This window comes from Wyeomyia smithii, chromosome 3 (genome assembly GCF_029784165.1).
Source record: "Wyeomyia smithii strain HCP4-BCI-WySm-NY-G18 chromosome 3, ASM2978416v1, whole genome shotgun sequence".
Taxonomy (NCBI): Eukaryota; Metazoa; Arthropoda; class Insecta; order Diptera; family Culicidae; genus Wyeomyia; species Wyeomyia smithii.
The window spans coordinates 235652087-235674229 of NC_073696.1; the positions used below are offsets into that span (position 1 = coordinate 235652087).

Genomic DNA, 22143 nt, shown 5'->3' on the forward strand with positions numbered 1-22143 from the left:
AATATGAATATTTCTAGTAATGATGTTTAAGAATATTTAAGATGATACAACCTTTGGTTTCAAATCTTAGTTGACGGTACATTTACCAATAAGAAGTAATACTTAACACTATAAAAACAAACTAGCATGTTAGAACGAAGTTGCGAAATACATCCCGATTACCAACACGAATAAACCGCTCAAAAAAGGTTATGGTCCAGTTGGAATCATTATCCAATGTGCACATAGTTGACATGAGCAGAATACTTCAACATTAAGAATATTGTAGGATGATGCTGACTTCTATAAAGCAAATTCGTGGATAACATACATAAAACATGTCAATGAAAATTGCCTAAATCAATCTTCATTTTTTTACATTTCGCAAGTCTCAGAATAAAAACGGTAATCATAAAACTTAAGCAACCATTGAAGAACAACCGAACAGCACCAAGCATCGTGAACATCTTGAAATGTTCAAGCTCGTAAATTCATTTCTCCTAACAATTCATCCAACTTCATTCACCTGAAAAACAATAATTTTGTTTCAGCCCTGAAGTTACAAACCTAATCCTATTATAATGTTATCCCAGTGAACCAGTAAATTTGCTTTTCCGTTTCGAAAATAAATCAGTTAAAATTATTTTACACGCATACCAGAAAATCGATGGATCGGATTCTGTTCTTCCGTAACCGCCAACTGAAATTAATTTGCTGAACGATCAAACCACTCCCTATTCCCAGTAATTAGTTTAAGTAAAAAACCAAACGAATTTGTTTCAATTTTAGTTTTATTTGTACCTATTATAGACTGAGTGATCTATTCTGTGCTATAAAATCAAAGCTACTCACTAATTAGGTGAGGTATTCTCGTACTGAAAGATCCGTAGAGTAAGATATATTTATTACGAACTAAACGGTTGGAGTCTTTCTGGTTCAAAACTTGTCATCAGTCATTTATTTCTCTCCATTAAACACACCCGGTGCGGTCCAGTCAATTTCAATGTTACCTCAAACTTGAACCTCAAATCGGACTGCTTCAGATCGGTGCGCAACTCAAATTGTTGTAGAATTCTCAGCAACATTATTCGCATCGAATTCGCTGCATATCGACTACCGATGCAATTCCGTAGGCCTCCGCTGAACGGCAGATAAGCGTACGGATGGCGTTTCTCGCACTCCTCCGGACGGAAACGTTCCGGGTCGAAGCGTTCTGGATCGGCACCCCAGAAGTCCTTGCGACGATGCAGGGTGTAGAAGTTTATTGCCAAAATTTGTCCCTTCGGAATGCGAATGCCATCGAGTATGATTTCTTCCGAGGTTTCTCGGGCAACAAGTGGAGCAACTGGGCACAGTCGTAGAACTTCTTTGATGACCATTTCTGTATACTCAAGCTGCTTGAGCGTGTCGCAGTTGATTTCCACCGATGGTGAGTGGAATACATCGTTCATTTCGGCTAGGACTTTCGACTGTATCTCCGGGTTCATTGCGAGGAATAGACACGTATTAGCTACGGTCAGAGCTGATGTGTCGTGTGCCTTAGGAGTTGAAGATATATTAGTAGTAAGGTTTCAATAGGAACTTAATGATACTTACAGCGGTCATCATAGTGTACAGTTGATCGGATATATCCTGATCTGTAAATGCGAGATTTTCTCGTTTTTGTATCATTAATACCTCATCTAGGAAGTTCAGTGATTTCGCTTTGAATTCATCTTCGTCAGTTGCGATTTCTGATTCCTCTTCAAGCTCTTTGCGTCTTTCGCTGATAATCTGTATTGCATCAAAAGAATCGTTTAAATCTATATCTTTTATCGCGCACTTGTAATAAGTACCTTATCTGTAAATTTATTGCAAATATCTCTAGAAATTTGTTCTATTTTGTAAGCAATGCTCATTCGATAAAACACTCCCAAGTATTGGTTTGCATTTAGAATTCTTTCTCCAACACAATTTTGAATACTGAAAGTGAATGCTTTAATATTAACAATTTTCACCAAAAATATCTGATCTTTTGCATGACTCACACTTCTAAGTTTCGTATATACTCTCGTTGGCCGGGCAGTTCGTGTGCATTGCGTCCCATAGTCGTGCTGAACACCATCTCCAGCGTACACTCACCGATGAATTTCATGATGTCCACCTCCGTCTGTCCATCCGCTAGAGGGCCTAATTTTGCTACCATCCTACTGGCACGGTAATCCATGATAGGTAGGAAGTTGGTCAGCATTCGAGTGTTGAAAGTGGGATTCAGCAGCTTCCGCACGTGGTGCCATTTTTCCCCGGCTAATGGAAGAGTGAGTTGTTAGTGTGCTTTGAAAGCTGTGGATTTATAAAACTTGACTAGATTTCCGCTTGTTTGATACTAGAATTTGAGAATCCAATAAAGTTTATACTTGTCCCTGAGAAGTAAATTCGATTCACTAGCCCCTTACGGTAATAAGACCTCCACGCAATTCCATGAGCTCGTGTAAAATAGTTTCGTATTGGTGTTTGTTAGAATGATTTGCAAAAGATCTGGATGAGTGACCAAAACCACCGGCAGCAATAGGTCCAACATTAACTTTCCGAGCCGATCGATCTGTATAAAACACTATATTGCTGCCCAGATGGCTTGACTGGAGCATTTTCTGCAGAATATTAGCAGTTACTCGAGTAAGGGATTGGTGAAGTGAACGCAACTAAGCTGCTGCATAATGACAGGTGTAAATAAGTAAGGCTCATGCATGCATCTCAAGTATGCAGAAATATTAAATTATGTCAGCGACGAGTTGGCTCAAATTTTGTATCGTAGCAGCTAACAAGTGTAAATATCAGGTAAAGCTCTGAGATCCAGTCCAAATCAACTTAAACCTTTCTTCCCCAACACAGCCGACACTAAGTATTCATGTATGTATGTATGTATACGATTTGACTACTTTTGAACGATTTTGCGACAAGTACCGTTTTGATTTAAACTTCGAACACGCTCCAACTACGAACACTTCAAAGTAAAAATCACATTATCATAGCTAGAGTAATCAAAAGTATGATTACATATACCGTTTTGACTCAAACTTAGAACAGTCTCAAACTTCGAACACTTTAGAATGAAAACCACATTATTACAGCTAGAGTAATCGAAAGTATGATTATTATATACCATTTCGTTCCTCGGAATGTCCTTTACCCTGTCATGTATAGCTCTTCACTGTGGGGCCATTTCCAGGGAACCAGCAGGCGTTAAAAAAAGTGACAGTCAGTGTTGGGACGGTTTGCCTATCTATCGCTTAGTAATTACATGGAAGTGTTCGGAATTTGAATCAAAACCTAGGTTTGAATTCTCGTTAATTTAATAAACAAAACTTGTTTGAATCTATATAAATACCACTTAATTGCAACAAAAATAAATTAACCAACATGGTAAACCTTTGAGATCGTCGAAAAAAATTATTTTTCGTTGATTTTTAGTGCAAGAAGTTACATCATAGCTTAAGTGTTCGAAATTTGATGCATTACGGTACCATTCCATTTCGTTCCTCGGAATGTCCTTCACCCAGTGATGTATAGCACTTGACTAAAGAACCACTTCTAGGGAACCAGCAGGCGTTGAAAAAAATAACAGTCAGTGTTGAGGGGGTTTGCCTATCTATCTCTTAGTGTTCGGAATTTGAATCAAAGCCTTCTGAATTGAATTTCTTATGATTTATAATTTAATATAATTTTTATAATTTAATAATTTAATATTTAATACCTTCAAGACCAGCGAGAAAATTGATTTTTCATCGATTTTTTAGTGCAAGAACTTGCGTCATAGCTTAAGTGTTCGAAATTTGATGCAGTATTTGATATGTCATTTCCTAGTCTACGATGCTTCTCTTCCAGTGAAAATTTCCTTCGAAAGACTGGTATAAAAGCTAACAAATAGAAATTTAATAATCATTTTCATTTCTGAAACGGTACTATACAAACGGTGAGACCTAAGAAGAGAAAGACAGAATCATGTTCATCTTGTGGCGGGCTCTCCAATTACCCCGATATGTGAAGTTCATCGTCTGCACACAAAGTGAATGCGTAAACGCGTTGGTGCTGGGGCATCCGTTTATTTTTTGTCTGTCATGGACTACTTAGTAGGTGCTGAAAATGCTGTTATGATAACTAGAAAGCGAAAATCACCCTACGTTATATGCAAATGGTAATCCACAATGACGAGAATTTATTCAAATTTGACAGAAAGAGTTATTTTCAAAACAATCTTGTTTTGTGTGAAGTTACATTCAGAACTGCTGATAATCTAACCTGATTCTTATTCGTTATTACTTTCACTCGCCCAAAGCGCCACGTATTTATTTTGGTACATTATTCAAGAATACCAAGAAAAGGGCTTAAATATTTGGGTTGTCAGTTCAAGCTACGACCGAATGCATTTTTGGCCAGGACCGGTTAAAACATAAAAATCTCGCTTCAGCTATGAATCATCGCGTCTTCGATAAAATTGAATGCAACCCCCTCCCCACAAAAAGGGGAGGATGATGTGAAGACAAATTCTGATTGTTTCTTCGAGAATCTTTTACACTCTTGATATTACATTGAACAAATTTCAAAAAAGGTAATCTAACGTCGAGATAAAACTTTTTTAGTATTCTACGAGAATTGGGGCAAAATTGACATGTTGCTGATATTTTACGTGGATCAGACACCTACCAATCGATTCTTGAGACTTTTTCTTTCAATATAAGATAGTTTTTAACTATCACTTTTAGATATTAGCACATTACCGTTAATGCTCAAATATACTCGATATTATTTCGCTTTGTGAAATACACTGAATTCTGTTTTTACGTGACTTTTATTTACGTGATTTTATTTTACGCGATTTTTTTACGCGATTTTCTCAAAATTACGCGATTTTTTTTACGCGATTTTCTTGAAATTACGCGATGTGTGACATGGGAAATATTGTTTATGAGCCAATATGTAACACACACAAACATACACACACATACACATACATAGACATACATACACACATACATACACACACTTACCACATAGCGAAAAGTTTCGTAACGACACGATCCTTTTTTACGCGATTTGCTCCAAGTTACGCGATTTTTTTTACGCGATTTGTTCGAAACTACGCGATTTTTTTTACGCGATTCTTTTTTTGCGCGCACGTATCAATCGCGTAAAAAGAGAATCCAGTGTATACTAAAACCATGCCAAAACCGTTTTCGTAGAATCACCGTTTTGAGCTCAGTTTTTGTTCGATTTAAGATCTATTTTGACGCAGAATACGTCTTACGGCAACATATACAGGGGTTAAACTTCAAAACAGGGATCCAATTTCGAAAACCGAAAACTTCGAGGGCGTCACGAAAATTGTCCAATTTCAAACGTTTTAAACTCAGTCAGTTTTTAACCAATTTCCGTTATTTTTGCAGCAATTGATTGAAAAATCAACTAAGAACCCATCCAAATACAGAAAATTGTAATCTGATTGTTCGAACTATTGTACTATTGAAAATTGTTGGACCTTGTCGAAACGTAAATGTCGACCTTTGATTGGTCGCTTGCTGGCTTTCCCTAAAAAAGACGACAGGATGGAGTACCTAGTTAGCCGGGAATGCACTCGTTGGACTATAAAAGAGACTGTTTCTCCTCAAGCAAGCTCAGTTTACTAGCAGCGGCGGACGGTAGCAGCTATGGCAGTGGATAAAGGCGGCGTGGAGTAACAGCGGTGGTGGTAGTGGTTAGCTGCAGTTGGACTCCACCAGCGGTAATCCAATTCAGATATCGTTGGGTGGAAAAAGCCAGAAACTGAATGAGACTCGCACCGCCAGGTGGTTTGAGAAGCCACCATCATCCAGCGTGTATGTATATATAGGATGTGTGCACATATATCACGTGTGTGAATATCTATAGCGTGTGTGGTTTGCTATTTAGCGTGTGCATGCTATTGCGTGTGTGTGCATGTCTATAGCGTGTGTGGCTAGCTATATACCGTGTGTGTGCATATGTACAGCGTGCGTGGCTAGCAGTATAGCGATTAAAATTTTTATATATAGTTGCAAATAAATCACCTTTTATTGATTTTAAATATCACAGTAAATCATTTTGAACTAGATCAAAAATTTACCATGTTAAAAAGCAATGTTCAGTTGTCAATAAATGGCATTGACAAACATTATTAACTTCTTTTGACTTCAGCAAAGCCTAAATGTTTACTAAGTGTATTTTAACATTTAATTGAAGAGTGTTTGAGCCAATGAGTCTGAATCACATAATTTTTCAAGACCTATCATTTGCAGCAATCAGTTGTAAAACTATCTACGCTACCGCAAACTTCAGAAAATTGTTCGTATTAAACTTAGTTAACCGGGAATGCACTTTTGTCTATAACCTCTTCATAGCCACTGCCTAAATTGAGCTATCTCAGTGCAACTTGATACGGTTTCATTCCTATTTTGGATACGGTAGCAAGTGAAACTGCATAGCTGCACATAACTTCTACTGTTGTTCATTATTGTTATCGGTGACGTATGTAGAGGTAAACGTCATCTGGAGCAGAGAGAACATTAAATTGATTACCCCATAGAGTGTATTTCCAAACCTATTACAAGAAATACATTGACTTAAGACAGTATTCGTATTCTACGTTAACTCTGCGGTCGTGTGTAATAAACAACCTTTTCACCTTTTTTTAAAGATAAGTAAGAAAATGCCAATATGTGGACAAGCTCTTAGAATTTTGATATTTGGCTTTAAAACAATATGGCGTTGAAAAAACATGAAAAAATCCCGATTTCGCAAAAATTCCAAATGGTGCCTTTGTTGCCCCTTAAGGTGAAATGTGTTCAAACTCGGGGAAATTAGTTTTTGCGTCAAGATACATCGAAAAATCATACAAAGAAGCTAAGGCTGAGAAAATGGATATTTGTGTGGCACTGGGTTATCTTTGGCGAAGTGGTGCTTTATTTTTTACGATGGAGTACTGCTCTACCCCAAGTACAACTGTATTCCAGCAATCTTCAACATTATTTTCAAATATCGTAATTCTATTGTTTTCAAGAAAGCGCCATTTGTCGTCAAAAACCTTTATTTTCTTTAATTATGGCTCAATATGTAATGTCTAGAAAAAACTGACACATTAGTTTTGAAGAAAATTAGTGAATAGTGAATCCAGAAAATATATCAATTTTAGGCGGCAAAAATTAACTAATTCCATTTTTCGGCAAATGAGTATATTTAGATTTATAATTTGATAACATCGTCGTGTTTCTTAGAAAATTTTACACAAAAACACTAAATTTATAAATTTTGATTGGCAGTGTTGCCAATTTTTTTTTCATTTAAAAAAAAATACTTTTTTTCTGCAAAGAAGTATATTCTGTATTCAAATTTGAAAATTTCATCGTGTTTCTGAGGAAATTCTTCGTGAAAGGCATCTGTAACTCAGTGGTTTAGTGTGCAAGACTCGACCTCTTGCAATATAAAAAAATAAAATGAAATTTTCTCCGACTTTGCTACAATTTCTATTCTCATTTTGCAAAAATCTCTAGAACTCTTTTGATTGTGGACATTCTGGATGATGCAATTTGAGTTCAGATAATATTTTCATTCCAATTTGACCGGAAGTGGTGCAAATTACTTGGGTATCTGGTTTTTTATTAAAAACTGTTGTTTCATGGGAAAATATATTATTATTAATAAAATATCAAACTTACTCATATGTATTAGGGTAGCCGCCAGGCTTGTCTTTCATCCTCAGGGAATCACTAGCCTGTAGAAGAATATTTTTCACTGCGAAACAGCCTTCAACACTTTTCTTGAGAACCGTTCGCCCAATCGTCTTATTGACAAAGAATAAATTGTATGATATTGATCATGAATGTCAATGATCTTACGGTATTTGCTAAAGAACCACGGACAAATTAAAAAACCTGAATTAATCCACCTAGCGGTCAGACCCAGCCTTTCTCATTTAAACTTATTATTTGTAAAAATAGATTTACATGAACGCTTCAATTCAGTAAATGTATATTCACTCTTTAGGTTCTAAAAAATTGATGCTGTAATCTATACATATAAAAATGCATTCCGGTCTGTCTGTCTGTTTGATCCATATAGGCTTGAAAACTACCGAACCGATCGACGTGAAAATTTGTATGTAGGGGTTTTTGGTGCCGATAAAGGTTCTTATGATAGTTTGAGACCCCTCCCCCTTCTGGAAGGGAGGAGTCCCATACAAATGAAACATATATTTCTGCAAAACTCAAGAACAAACCAAGCAAGTGAAACCGAATTTGGCATGTGGATGTTTTAAGGGGTAAAAAATATGTCCATAATAGTTGGCCGCCCCTCCCTTTTCTGGAAGGGAGGGGTTCCATACAGATGAAACACAAATTTCGCACAGCTCAATAACCAATCAAGAAAATACAAATCTGTCCATAGTGGTGCACAAATTTCTGCACATCTCGCGAACTAATGAACTAAATGGAACCATATTTGGCAGGTGAATGTTTTAGTGGTAACAAATATGTTCCATAATCGACCTCAGGCAACATTTTTTTCTGAAAAACAGCTGAAAATGACCAAATACCACCCAATATGAGTGTTTCTTTAACCAGTATGACGTTCTATCCAGAAATTGTCTCCAAATGCCATTATGTAATCCAAAATGGCAACTTCCGGTTTCGGAAAAACAGCGGAAAATGACCAAATACCACCCAATATGGGTTTTTTCGAAACCGGAATGATGCACTGGAACCACAAATCGACTTTAGACAACATTTTGAATTGTAGGATTGCAACTTCCAGTTACTGAAAAACAGCCTGAAATGGACGATGCCCATTAAATATGAGTATCTGAGGTACCAGAAAGATGCACAGAAGCTAAAAGTTGATCACAGACACAATCGTGAATTTTAAGATGGTGGCTTCCGATGTCTGGCAAACATCCGGAAATGACTAAATAGCATTCAATATGAATGTTTTCGGAACCAGAATAACTCCCAGATGATAGAAATTGATTTCACAGGCAATTTTAAAGTGCAAAATCACGACTTTCGGTTGCAGGATGGCAACTTCTGGTTTCTGGTTGGAGAACATTTTCGATCATTTTCGGCTGTTTCCCAGGGACCGGAGGTTGCCAACCTAGAATCCAAATTTGGGTCTGTGGTCGATTTCAGTTGCTGTGTATCATTCTAGATCCGGAGATACTCATGTTAGACGGAAATCGGCCATTTTTGGCAGACAAAACAGCCAAAAATGGCCGAGTTTAAGTAGTCTTCGGAATATGTTCCTTTTCATTGCTGAATTTCACATTTTTAAACATAACAGGCAAAGTAACAGTCCGAATGCAAAAAAAATCAATAGGGTCTCATGGAGCAACTAGACCTTCCATTTGACACTAATTTTATGAAGATCGGTCCAGCGATCTCTGAGAAACATGAGTGAGATTAAACAGTCCCCAGAACACGTTTCTTTTCATAACTTTTGAACCATATGTCCAATTCTTATGAAATTTAAAAGTTAAGAGTTTTTAAGGTAGCTCGTTCATTTGAAATCAATTTTGTTCAAATCGGTTGAGTAGTTTTTGAGATAACGATGTTTCATGATTTTTACATTTTGATACATAACCTCTAAACTAAAAATCCGATTATAATGAAATTTAATAGGGTCTTATGGGGCACTTAGGCCTTTCATTTGCAATTAATTTCATGAAAATCGGTCCAGCTATCTCTGAGAAAAGTGAGTGAGAATAAAAATCTGCACATACACATACACATACAGAAAACGCTCAGCTCGTCGAGCTGAGTCGAGTGATATATGCCATTCGGCCCTTTGGAGCACTTTTATACTTTCGGTTTTGCAAGTGATTGCTATACCTTTCTAGAAGAAAGGCAAAAAGGTGTATTGGTCTAAATAATAAATATTTTTCGAAATTTATTTCAAAATAACTTGAAAACCCATACATTTAAAACGTTAACATTTCAACGATACATTAAAAACGTTAATTTTAAAATGAATCTTTTAAAATCATTGGAACACAAATATTTAAAAAATGTTGATATTAAAAATTAAAAGAAAAAAAAAATATTATTTTCATTTCTCCATCCTGGGCTTTTTTTAAAGTTACCTAATAACTCCTAGTTAAAAAGAATCAAAACAAATTCAACTATTTTTGTTTATAAATTGAAATTTAGCGTTTATAATGTTTTTGTAAAAAAAAGTTCTACGGTGTATATTTTTTATGAGGTATTATTAATTCCATACAACTCATTCTCAGACAGTTTTTTTTATACAACCAACGATTTCTAAACTGCAACGATTTAAATCAAACTTATGCCAAAACGGATACGCTCTTTTGAAAAATAACTCATGAATATGAAAAATCACTCCATATGTAAAAGATGCTCTGTTTGCTAAGCCAAGTACGTATGCAAGGTTTCATTAAAATCATAAATGGTCGATTTTCGACCATAGATCATTCGGTGCGATTTTGGTCATGCTTTTACTGTGTGTCTCTTAAGCAGATATCAAGATTTGCTACACGCAGCGCCAGGAAGTGAGCGGTAAATATTCACTCTGGTCCTTCCGTTTTTCTCCTTGTTTCTTCTTTCCTGTTTAATTATTAATTTTCTAATATTAATTTTCGATTAAGTAAAAACTGATTGATATTGTGTTGCAATTATCGTTGATTTTCACTGATTATTGTGAATCATAGAGAGATTTCATTAAATATAGTGCTGTTCGTTCGTTGTAGGTTATTTGACATACTCATAAAGCAGAAAAAAAACGTGCCGAAAAACGCAAAATCCGCGCCTACTGTGAAAATCTTCGATAGTCGCTTGACTGACAAAATTTCCGACAAAAATATGTTTTTTGAATTCCTCGGCTAATTTTCTCCAAACAACATTATTTCGAAATTGAAATCATAATACAATTTTTAACCGAAAAACTGATATTTCTTTGGATTCATCATATAATTTTATTCAAAACGTTAAATCTATAATGTCCATCGATAAAGAATATCCGGAGGTAAAAAAATCCTTTTCAAAGTATTTTAGGTTATTTAAGGGGTTATATACCTTTTCAGTTTCCAAAAAATCGATTTTTTATTGCATTATCTTGAAGTACAACATCTTGAGAACATTTTCACAAATTTTTATGAAGATCTGAGCAATAAGGAGAAAGTTAGAGCGATTTGCAGCGCGCCTCGCCACGGGCGCATAAGCTAATCTTGAAACTTTACACGCGTTTATCGCGGAATGATGTTTCTCAAAAAATGACTTTACCGTGATCCTGATTGCGGGAAAACTACTGAACCGATTTCCTTCATCTTTTTTTTTAAATTTTCGTTATTGAATTTGCCGGTCCTCGAACGATTGCTTTTATAAACATACGGTTACATTTTGCCGTAAAAAAATTTTTTATGCAATTTTTAGTGCTCAAAACGTGCATTTTTTGAATAAACGTTCCCTTTTGCACTGAAAACAAAATACTCATAATAGCGATCGTTCGACACGGCACACTTCTAAACTAATGAAATAATATGAGTTTTTTGACTTCAGTCGACCCGCTGAGTCTCTATCAGGATCAACGCAAGCCTCTGCAAAAAAAGCGTTTCCGGGAAACGGTCATTATTCCAGTAATAATTGGTAAATTTCAAAATCAAACGTATTTACTTGTTGTTGATAAACTTTACTTTCAAAAAAATACCACTTTGATGCAATAAAAATGGTTCTATGCACTAGAAAATAAGTTCAAACTTTCCTCATTTTTCTCGACCAAGAAGGTATATAACCCCTTAAAACCGGAAAAAAAACTTTTTTTTCTTAAAGGTGCTTCTTAAAGACACCTCTAGTGATAAGTGTTTTTCGTGTAAATTTTTCTCAGAAACATAATGAATTTACCAAATTCGAAATCTAAATACACCCGTTAGTCTTAAAATGCAATGTAATTTTTCAAATTCAAAGGCAATATACTGGGCAACACTGCCTCTTAAAAAATGATATTTTTTTTTTGTATTTCTTCAGAATTTGTTTGGATGCTCTTTTCACGTGTAACGTTAAAACTGGCACTAATAACTGTTCAGAAATTCATCTGACATCATATGGTATCAAGAAATACAAGATCATATTTTGTCGAAATGTATAATAGGGGTCTACACATCGAGCTCGTATACGAATACCCAGTCGTAAACTGTGTATCTTCTATTACTCGTCAATGGAGGTGAGTATTTTTACGGCTGGGTATTTGTTTACGAGCTCGACATGAATACCCATAATATGTTTTATACTCGATCAGCAAAAGTACAAATGGATCCGAAACTGTAATTTATGGTCGATGTAGGCTTTTAATCCAATTTCAAACTATACCACTCGTGTACACTGCTGCTAACAGCGCTAAAGGCACTAGCGCACAAATTGATACACGAAGCTGATCCTAGATGGAAGCTAGAACCGTGATATCGCGACACGCTGTACTTTTGAGGCAAGTTTCAGTTCGCCTCAAACGATTTTTCTTTCATTTTTACTTCAGGAGAAACGGACCAAACTACTAATGACTCTAAAGCCTGTAGTACACTCTTTGACCGAGCGTCAAATATTTGTCACTTTTTGACAGATAAAAATTTGGTCAAAGATAATTATTTGTCACTCTCCAATTTTAACATGGGGCAAACACGGGCAAACAACAACCATGATGTTAAATAAATTTGACCATTATGTCAGAAGGTCAAATATTTGACCATTAGACAAAGAGTGTACTACAGGCTTAGGTACGACTACGCGAGTTAAATTTTCCTTCAGCTTTCGAAACCAACTCCAGTTACGCGTTTAAATAAAAAATATCATCTAAGCGCGAAAGTATAACCTTACAATGTTGAGGAAGGTAGAAATAATTTCTTTGATTTTCTAGTTGTAGTTTTCAACATACACTTAAAATACTGATTCAGTGATTCTGCCCCCTGTCTGAAACTAACTGATATACTGCTTGAATCCGTCACACTTCTACTTACATCGTTCCGTGATCAACCCACCACCGAGGGTCAAAAAATCGTAGAAGAAGGGCTTATCGTGCAGGTCGCTTCGGGTGAGCACCTGCTGCAGTAGATCCGGCTGGTTGACCAACACGAACGGTTTCGGACCCAACACGATTTTTCCGAGGCGATCCACCTGCTGGAAGTATCTCACCGTTAGCCAAAAGGCTTGTTCGGAAGATTTGCCCGAAAACGCGACCAAATGGCCGAGGATCGGGTAAACCGGTCGGACGGTGGGTATTTGATCGGCAAAACGATAACCGCTAAGGATCTTGAAGTACTGATACGCCAGCAGGATGCCGAGTATCGATAATAGTAACAGAAAAAACATTTTGGAGTTACAGTTGAAAAAAGCACTGAACTGACTTAATAGCAGCCGCAGACTAAATTCTATTCTGTCGCACGGTGATTGAATTGCATCCCAATTTGCGAGATGAGAGCTGCTTAAGCGATGTATTGTGACCTTCGATAGTTTCCGCGTTGCAAGCTGTCTGCTGTTGGTTGCAACAGAAGTGAAAGTGGTAATTCGTTGGTGTCAAGTACGGCCAATTGTTACCCGCTGGAATATTACCAGTTCCAGCGTAATATTTTCGCTTTTGTCGACCAGTTGCCAACACAGATTTGCCCAAGAGATAAAACTAGGAATAAATGCAGGATGATAGCTTTAAAGATGATATAAGAGCTAGTAGTGTTTTTTTTATTCACACAACATTCATTTGACATAATTTGTCAAATTATTTTCATTTCTTTTATTCGAATAATTGAAGGGAAAGATATTGATTTCGTTGGGTTGAAACTATTTCATCAGTCATTTATTTCTCTTCACCAATCGCACCCGGTGTGGTTCGGTCAGCCTCAATGTTATCTCAAACTTGAACCTCAAGTCGGATTGCTTTAGATCGGTGTGCAACTCAAATTGTTGTAGAATTCTCAGCAACATTATTCGCATCGAATTCACTGCATATCGACTACCGATGCAATTCCGAAGGCCTCCACTGAACGGGAGATAGGCGTACGGATGACGTTTTTCACACTCCTCCGGACGGAATCGTTCCGGGTCGAAGCGTTCCGGATCGGTACCCCAGAAGTCCATGCGTCGATGCAGGGCGTAGAAATTTATTGCCAAAATTTGTCCCTTCGGGCTGCAAACACCATCGAGCACGATTTCTTCCGAGGTTTCACGTGCGATAAGTGGAGCAACCGGGCAGAGTCGAAGAACTTCCTTGATGACCATATCAGTGTACTCAAGCTGTTTGAGAGTATCGCAGTTGACTTCCACCGATGGTGAGTGAAATACATCTTTCATCTCGGCTAGGACTTTCGACTGTACCTCCGGGTTCATTGTAAGGAATAGACAGGTGTAGGCTATGGTCAAAGCTGATGTGTCGAGTGCCTTAAAGGTTGACCATATTAGTAGGAGTGTTTTGTAGCAATTTACTCATACTTACGGCGGTCATTATAGTGTGTAGTTGAGCGGAAATTTCCTGATCTGTGAATATAGGGTTTGTTTTTGTATAGCTAATACCTCATCCAAAAAGTTTAGTGATTTTGATTTGAATTCATCTTTTTCAGTTACGATATTTGATTCCTCTTCAAGCTCTTTGCGCCTTTCGATGATAATCTGTATTGCACCAAGAAGATTGTTTAAATCTGGATCTTTACACTTGCAATCAAAATATATACCTTCTCTGCAAATTTATTGCAAATTTCTCTCGAAGTTTGGTCTGTCCTGTAAGCATTGCTCATTCGATAGAAGACTTCGAAGTATTGATTTGCGTTTAGAACTCTTTCTCCGAGAAGATCTCGAATACTGAACGTGAATATTTTAATGATACTGATTTTCACCACAAGTTGAGTCATCTTTTTTTCACTCACATTTCTATGTTTCGTAAATATTCTCGCTGGCCGGGCAGTTCGTGTGCGTTGCGTCCCATTGTAGTGCTGAATACCATCTCCAGTGAGCACTCACAAATGAAATTCATGATATCCACCTCCGTCTGTCCATCCGCTAGAGGCACTAATTTTGCCACCATCTTATTGGCACGGTAATCCATGGTAGGTAGAAAGCTGGTCAGCATTCGATTGTTAAAGGTGGGATTCAGGATCTTCCGAAGACGGCGCCATTTTTCTACCGCTGACAAGAGAATGATTTGTAAGTGTGCTACGAAAGCTCTTCATTTTTAAAACTGCTAGACTGCATCCTGTTTTCAAGAATTGAAAACGAATAACTTACACCTTTCGGTGATGAGACCACCCTGCAGTCGCAAGAAATCGTAGAAAAAAGGTTTCCCGCACAGATTGCTGTTGGTTAAAACAATTTGCAAAAGGTCTGGTTGAGTGACCAAAGCCACCGGCAGCAATGGGCCCAGCATTAATTTTCCAAGTCGATCGATCTGCATGAAACACTGCGTTACTGCCCAGAATGCTTGACTGGCGCTTTTTTTCCAGAACATCGGCAGTTGCCCGAGCACGGGTAGTCCCGACTGGACGGGCTTCAGGTTGTTGGTGTAGCGAACACGACTTAGCTGCTGCATAATGTAAATCACCAGCAGAACACAGGAGCAGATGATTAAAGTTAGCAACAGCATTTTGTTAAATTTGTTCTATTTGGATTATTCGAAACGACCGAAACAGTTCGGTTACTGTTTGCAAACTGAACTACACTTACTGGGGAAAATATTGTTGCAGTTCAAATGAGTTGTTAGCTTTCGAAAACGGTACATGTTTATTGTTATGATTAGTTTGTTGAAATTATCACAGTCAACTAGCACGTGTTCAGTTGGATTGGAAAGAGCTATTAGTTTTGGTATGAAAGTGCACAACGCAAACGTTTAATGATAAGTTTGATAATTTTATGTTAATGTTTGGTCGTAAAAGTGTGTGTTTAATATATATTTCGCTGTGAATGAGCTGTCATACAAGTTGGCTTGTCTTTGTTTAGATCGTTACGTGCTTACGCATTTCTTCATATGTAATCAGCAGGCTTAAGCCTGAAATGATTCCCTATTTAACTGAGTTTAATATAAAAGACACCGATTCAGTAATCCATTTGACAAGAGATCGCATCAGAGAAGACGAGCTAATATTTAGTCTAAATGCATAATGATAATGAAAAACATTTTCGGTTGGTTGTAACCAGAACCACCGGTTGTTATGCAAGTTGTTTATTAAACAACGAAAAACGCAAACTTTATCGTAAACAGTTGTGGTTGTAAAATGGCTGCGTACGTAACGACCAGCAACCAACGAAGTCGTACTAATTGGCTCTCGCTTCTACACACCAGTCACGTGCTTTTTCCAAGTCTCATGCTTTTACTGGTGAGCGCTGTTCAGCTTCCGCGAAATTTCCGTCTCGAACCGTGAGACGGGCTTTCGTTTAACAAATTCGATTGTTTTCATTGGGCGGATGGCACGTATCTAGATTTTTTTTTCTCCAAAGTGCCATTCGACTGGGCATTAGACTGGGACATAGTTGTATGGGAAAAAGCGTTGGTGTAATTTTTTCGCTCCCATGCAGTTTTCGTGTTCCTTATGGGTCCTGTCACAACTGTGTAACTTTTCAGATCGATCGGTGGAACCCCTGATTTGCGCCCGATTTTCAAAGTTTCCATACGATTTTATATGGGAAAATCTACTTGTTCGAAACTTATCCTCTAGAAATTTCCAGTTGGCTCCTAAAAATCTACCAATACATGATATTTGTAGGAAATTTTCCTGGGGATAATTCTTCTGAAGACTGTAAGGTGCTACAAAATTTGTAGAAAAAGGTATTCACCTTAAACTGATCGAATGTCTGACGAACGGCTCAACATTGAATTTTTCCAGCAACACTGCTGCAGCATGCTGCTGTTGCAAACTCAACAACGTGATGAGAAACAGTTTCGCGTAGAATTTAGCTTGAAAGCTTGATTTTTTGCTCATAGTATCTTCGGAGAAAATGCTTAGAATATCAATCCCTATATTTTGATAGCATTCGTTGTGTGATTTATACCCCTAGAAGTAAGAAATCATCTTCCTAAACACCCCTACGTTGTGAAAAACATTTTCGTGTAGGATTAAGCTTGAAGGTATGACATTTTGCTCACGTTATATTCATTATCGGAGAGCTTGCTTGAAATATTAACTATCTAGTTTTAATGTAGATTGATTACTCCCCCTAAAAGAGGGAAATAAGCTTTCTAAACACCCACGTCGTGTGACAACTTGCCACTTCAATAGATCATACTATACCTTTTCCAAAAAACCTAAATTAATCCACCTAGCGGTCAGACCCAGCCTTTCTCATTCAAACTTTGATTTGATTCAATAGATTTATATGAACGCTGTATATTGTATATTCACTCTTAAGGTTCTAAAACATTGATAATTTTTCTTCACATAACATTTATTTGACACGGCACAAATACAATTTAATGTTTAACTGGGCCAATTATATCTGATGACTTAAAAACTAAAGCAAATTTTTTATCCTCGCTGCCGACTACGAGCTGAAATTAAGTCTAACTTAAAACTCGCATGGAATTTCCAATCTGTGTTTTGTTGTTCAATGGTCGTCTGATAATCGTCGAATGGCATGTATGGATTCGTACTGCTGAGCCACGATGTCGTGAGTTGGGACAGAGGCTCGTAGTCCTTGGGTCCTGGTTCTATTGTGCGGGGTCTGGTTGCTGGTTTATTGGAAAAAAATTTAGGGATCTGCTGCACGCGTAAATGATCCGGGATTCCACGAGTTTCTTCTATCATGGATGTATCGAAAAACACAGTAGAATCAGAAGTATTTGATAAGTCGCCACGATTTGGAATATTCGAAGAAGGGTTAATATTTTGGGACATGTGATTGAAATACAATGTCATAAAACGGGTTTGAGAATTGAGTTTGATTAACCTTTCAAAATTTTCAATCACGGGACGGTTCAAGACCTCACATTTGATAAGAATACGAGTTGACAGGCTCCAGAAGCGGTTTTTCAATGGTAGTACTCCAGCTAAGACCTCCAAACTCATCGTATGGGTCGACTGCATGCAACCTAAAGCGATACGCAAACAACAATATTGTATTCGCTCCAGTTTGATTAAATGTGTGTTTGCTGCGGAGCGGAAGCAAAAACACCCGTATTCAATAACAGACAATATCGTTGTTTGGTAAAGCCTTATAAGGTCTCCTGGATGGGCTCCCCACCATTGTCCGGTTATTGTACGAAGAAAACTCACTCTTTGTTGACATTTTTTCATCAGATACCTAATGTGACAACCCCAGGTGCCTTTAGAGTCGAACCAGACACCAAGATATTTGTGTACCAAAACCTAAGAAATCGTTTTACCCATTAGTTGTGTTTGAAGCTGAGCAGGTTCATGCTTCCCAGAAAAAACTACTATCTCAGTCTTCTCCGGAGAGAATTCGATACCTAGCTGTGAAGCCCAAGCAGACAAATTGTCCAAGGTATATTGCAATGGTCCTTGCAAATCGGCAGCTTTGGCTCCTGTAACAGAAACCACGCTGTCGTCTGCAAGTTGTCTTATCGTGCATGAATTTGCCAGACATTCGTCGATGTCATTTGAATAAAAATTGTAAAGAAGGGGGCTTAAACATGAGCCCTGGGTAAGACCCATGTAGCTAATGCGAAAAGTTGCCAAATCGCCATGCGTAAAATGCATGTGCTTTTCGGACAACAAATTGTTTAAAAAATTGTTCAAAATTGGAGAAAATCCCTGTCGGTGAAGTTTGGCCGAAAGAATGTCAATAGAAACGGAATCAAAAGCCCCCTTAATGTCCAAGAACGCAGACGCCATTTGTTCTTTGCGAGCATACGCCAGCTGAATATCTGTTGAAAGCAACGCAAGACAATCATTCGTCCCTTTGGCACGGCGGAAGCCAAATTGAGTATCTGATAGTAGACCATTTGATTCGACCCAATGAGTTGTGATCAGAAGCTGGTTTCCCTGGTTTTTGGATATCGATCACCTTCACTTGCCTCCAATCCTGCGGTACAATGTTTTGCTCCAGGAACTTATTGAACAAGTTCAATAGACGCCTCTTGGCCGTGCCGGGAAGATTTTTCAACAAGTTAAATTTGATTCTATCTAACCCAGGCGCGTTATTGTTACAGGACAGGAGGGCAACTGAAAATTCTGCCATCGTAAAAGGTGATTCTATCGCGTCGTGGCCCGGAGTCGCATCGCGAACAATATTTTGCTCAGGAGCAGAGTCTGGACATACTTTCCTGGCAAAATCAAATATCCACCCACTTGAAGACTCCTCGCTTTCGTTGACCTTTACGCGATTCCGCATTCTTCGGGCTGTGTTCCAAAGAGTGCTCATCGATGTCTCCCTCGACGTCTCGTTCACGAACCGACGCCAATATCCGCGTTTCTTTGCTTTAGCCAGGCTTTTAAGCTTGGTATTAAGCTCCGAATACCGTATATAGTCGTCGGGTATACCTCCCTTCTGGAAGGCCAAAAACGCGTCGGATCTTTGCGTGTAGACATCAGAGCACTCTTGGTCCCACCACGGAGTGGGAGGCCGTTCTTTAATCGTTACGCCAGGATATTTCTTCGTTTGGGCTTGCAACGCGGCGTCGAAAATCAAGCCCGCGAGGAGGTTGTATTCTTCAAGTGGTGGATGATGTTGAATCGACTCGACCGCTTTTGAAATCATATCCTCGAATAACTTCCAATCGACATTCCGTTTGAAGTCATACGGAATGTCAATTGGTCGCATGCGAGATGACCCGTTAGTAATTGATATAAGAATAGGCAGATGGTCGCTACCGTGAGGATCGGGGATTACCTTCCATGTGCAATCCAACCGTAGCGACGTCGAACATAAGGATAGATCCAAAGCGCTTGGGCGCGGGATACGTGTCATTTCACCGTTGTTTAAAATAGTCATATCGAAGTCATCGCAAAGACTATAGATTAAAGAGGAGCGGTTATCATTGTAAGGGGAACCCCAAGCCACACCATGAGAGTTGAAGTCTCCCAAAATCAAACGTGGCGAGGGAAGAAGTTCTATTAAATCAAAGAGCAGCCGTTGCCCAACCTGTGCTCTGGGAGGAATATATATTGAGGCAATACAAAGCTCTTTACCTTGTATTGTCATTTGACATGCGACAGCTTTGATGCCCGGAATCGAGGAGAGGTTAATACGATAGAAAGAATAGCACTTTTTAATCCCTAAAAGTACTCCTCCATATGGGGTGTCTCGATCAAGGCGAATAATAATAAAAACATGGAAGTTAAGATCAGTGTTCGAAGTAAGCCAAGTTTCGCAAAGGGAAAATGCATCGCATTTGTTTTTATTTATCAAAACTTTGAATGAATCGATTTTTGGTAAAATACTTCTGCAATTCCACTGTAAAACAGAGAGAGAATCCTTCAAATTAGCAGTTGAATTAGCCATCGAAGGATACGATCGCTGCAAGGAGGGGCCATTGGGCAGTCAACTGCTTCAAAAATGATCTAACTGTTGGGAGGAGCGCTGTAAGAAAGTTTTTAATTGGATCAGGTATATTGAAATTTTCGAAAATCCAGTCCACAATATTAGAAAAATTCACCAATCCAGCATTTGTTTTGTCAACTGGATGTGCAAAAGGAGCATGTACACCGCGCATGTGGAGAGCTCATGCTGATTCTTCCCGCAGTGGATACATTTTTCAGCATTCGCACTACAGGAATTGTCGGCATGGTTCTCTCCACACTTACCGCACCGTGCCTTATTGCAACAGTAGGCGGCTGTGTGACTAAACTGCTTGCAATTGGTGCAGTTCATTAAACGGGGTAAAAATAAGCGCACAAAAGAACGAACCCGGTGGATCAAGACGTGGCTCGGCAATGCAGACCCGGCGAACGTGACACGAAACGAGTCTGACGGAGTGTATACTTTTTTGTCGCCGACGAGCGCCACAGATCGCAGTTGTTTACCCTCTAATACCTTAACCTCAGGAAGGCTGCTGTTTTTAAAACAGCCTACAGCATCCTTCAAGAGGCACTGTATACGCGATAGCTCGAAACAAGCTATATCGTTGGCCTGTTTCAGGTCATTGACCACAACACGGAGCTTGTTTGGTCTGACCTTGATTATTTCAGTCACGGCCTTGAAGCGTGACGTCAGGTCTTTCGAAATTTGTAATATGTTCAGTGATTTCGACTTAGGTCCTGCTTTTGGCCGGATTAATACAACGAAACGTGAACCTGCTGTTTCGTCAAGGTAGAGCCTGGCACGAGGGGGAACTGAAGAGTGAACAGCGGGGGAAGGAGCAGGAGGGACAGGGTCAGGAGGGTTCGGTGTCGGAGGATCGACTTCCATTGTGCTAAGGCTAGCGCCCTAACACCGACAAGAAACACGTACCTTTTCTTGATTTCGAGCGATGCTCCAGTTGTCTTCGACAATGTGATGTGTGGTGGTTGGGTGCAGCAGCCGGCAGCCGGCAGCTGTGCGGATTTACACTTTCTTCTTTGTTTGTAGCTCTGGTTGTCTTCAACACAGCTAAACACCGAAACGATCAGTTCAGCAGCGGCGGTTCAGCTACGCAGCAACAAAGCAGACCGGGACCGGGCAAGCGATGCCTTTTGTTCGATTACTTTTTGCGAATATATCGAGACGACCGATAAACACAACCGATGCGCTTGGTTGTTCGACTCGGAATGCAAAATATTGATAATGTAATCTATACATATAAAAATGCAGTCCGGTCTGTCTGTCTGTCTGTCTGATTCATATAGGCTCGAAAACCACCGAACCGATCGACGTGAAAATTTGTATGTAGGGGTTTTTAGTACCGAGAAAGGTTCCTATGATAGTTTGAAACCCCTCCCTCTTCTCGAAACGAGGGTCCCATACAAATGAAACATAAATTTCTGCACAACTCAAGAACAAACCAAGCAAATGAAACCGAGTTTGGCATGTGGATGTTTTGAGGGGTAACAAATATGTCCATAATGGTTCGACGCCCCTCCCTTTTCTGGAAGGGAGGGGTTCCATACAAATGAAACACAAATTTCTGCACATCTCGAGAGCTAACCAACTAAATGGAACCATATTTGGCAGGTGAATGTTTTCAGTGGTAACAAATTTGTTCTATAATCGACCTTAGGCAACATTTTGCATTGTAAGATGGCAACTTACGGTTTCTGGAAAACAA

General features: G+C 38.6%; 2 protein-coding genes across 2 annotated transcripts; both read right to left on the minus strand.

Annotated features, from left to right (window-relative positions):
- Positions 1-752: 752 nt before the first annotated feature.
- LOC129727132 (cytochrome P450 4V2-like) lies at positions 753-13367 on the minus strand. Its single transcript, XM_055684621.1, has 5 exons — positions 12983-13367; positions 2007-2265; positions 1815-1941; positions 1576-1752; positions 753-1517 (listed from the first exon to the last, which is right to left on the minus strand). Exons 1-5 carry the CDS (start codon positions 13332-13334, stop codon positions 933-935), a joined length of 1500 nt encoding a protein of 499 aa, XP_055540596.1. The 5' UTR covers positions 13335-13367; the 3' UTR covers positions 753-932.
- A 444-nt stretch (positions 13368-13811) lies between these two features.
- LOC129729117 (cytochrome P450 4V2-like) lies at positions 13812-15591 on the minus strand. Its single transcript, XM_055687600.1, has 6 exons — positions 15237-15591; positions 14879-15137; positions 14687-14813; positions 14529-14624; positions 14452-14487; positions 13812-14396 (listed from the first exon to the last, which is right to left on the minus strand). Exons 1-6 carry the CDS (start codon positions 15589-15591, stop codon positions 13812-13814), a joined length of 1458 nt encoding a protein of 485 aa, XP_055543575.1.
- Positions 15592-22143: the final 6552 nt, after the last annotated feature.

What these genes read in the sequence shown, in the direction of transcription:
- LOC129729117 (XM_055687600.1), bottom strand. Translation starts at nt 15,591, where the DNA reads ATGCTGTTGCTAACTTTAATCATCTGCTCCTGTGTTCTGCTGGTGATT. An exon ending in TGGTCTCATCACCGAAAGGT is followed by an intron (nt 15,138 to 15,236) that starts GTAAGTTATTCG and finishes TTCTCTTGTCAG; the next exon opens with CGGTAGAAAAATGGCGCCGT. An exon ending in TACACACTATAATGACCGCC is followed by an intron (nt 14,397 to 14,451) that starts GTAAGTATGAGT and finishes TCAACCTTTAAG; the next exon opens with GCACTCGACACATCAGCTTT.
- LOC129727132 (XM_055684621.1), bottom strand. Translation starts at nt 13,334, where the DNA reads ATGTTTTTTCTGTTACTATTATCGATACTCGGCATCCTGCTGGCGTAT. An exon ending in TATATACGAAACTTAGAAGT is followed by an intron (nt 1,942 to 2,006) that starts GTGAGTCATGCA and finishes ATTCACTTTCAG; the next exon opens with TATTCAAAATTGTGTTGGAG. An exon ending in TGTACACTATGATGACCGCT is followed by an intron (nt 1,518 to 1,575) that starts GTAAGTATCATT and finishes TCAACTCCTAAG; the next exon opens with GCACACGACACATCAGCTCT.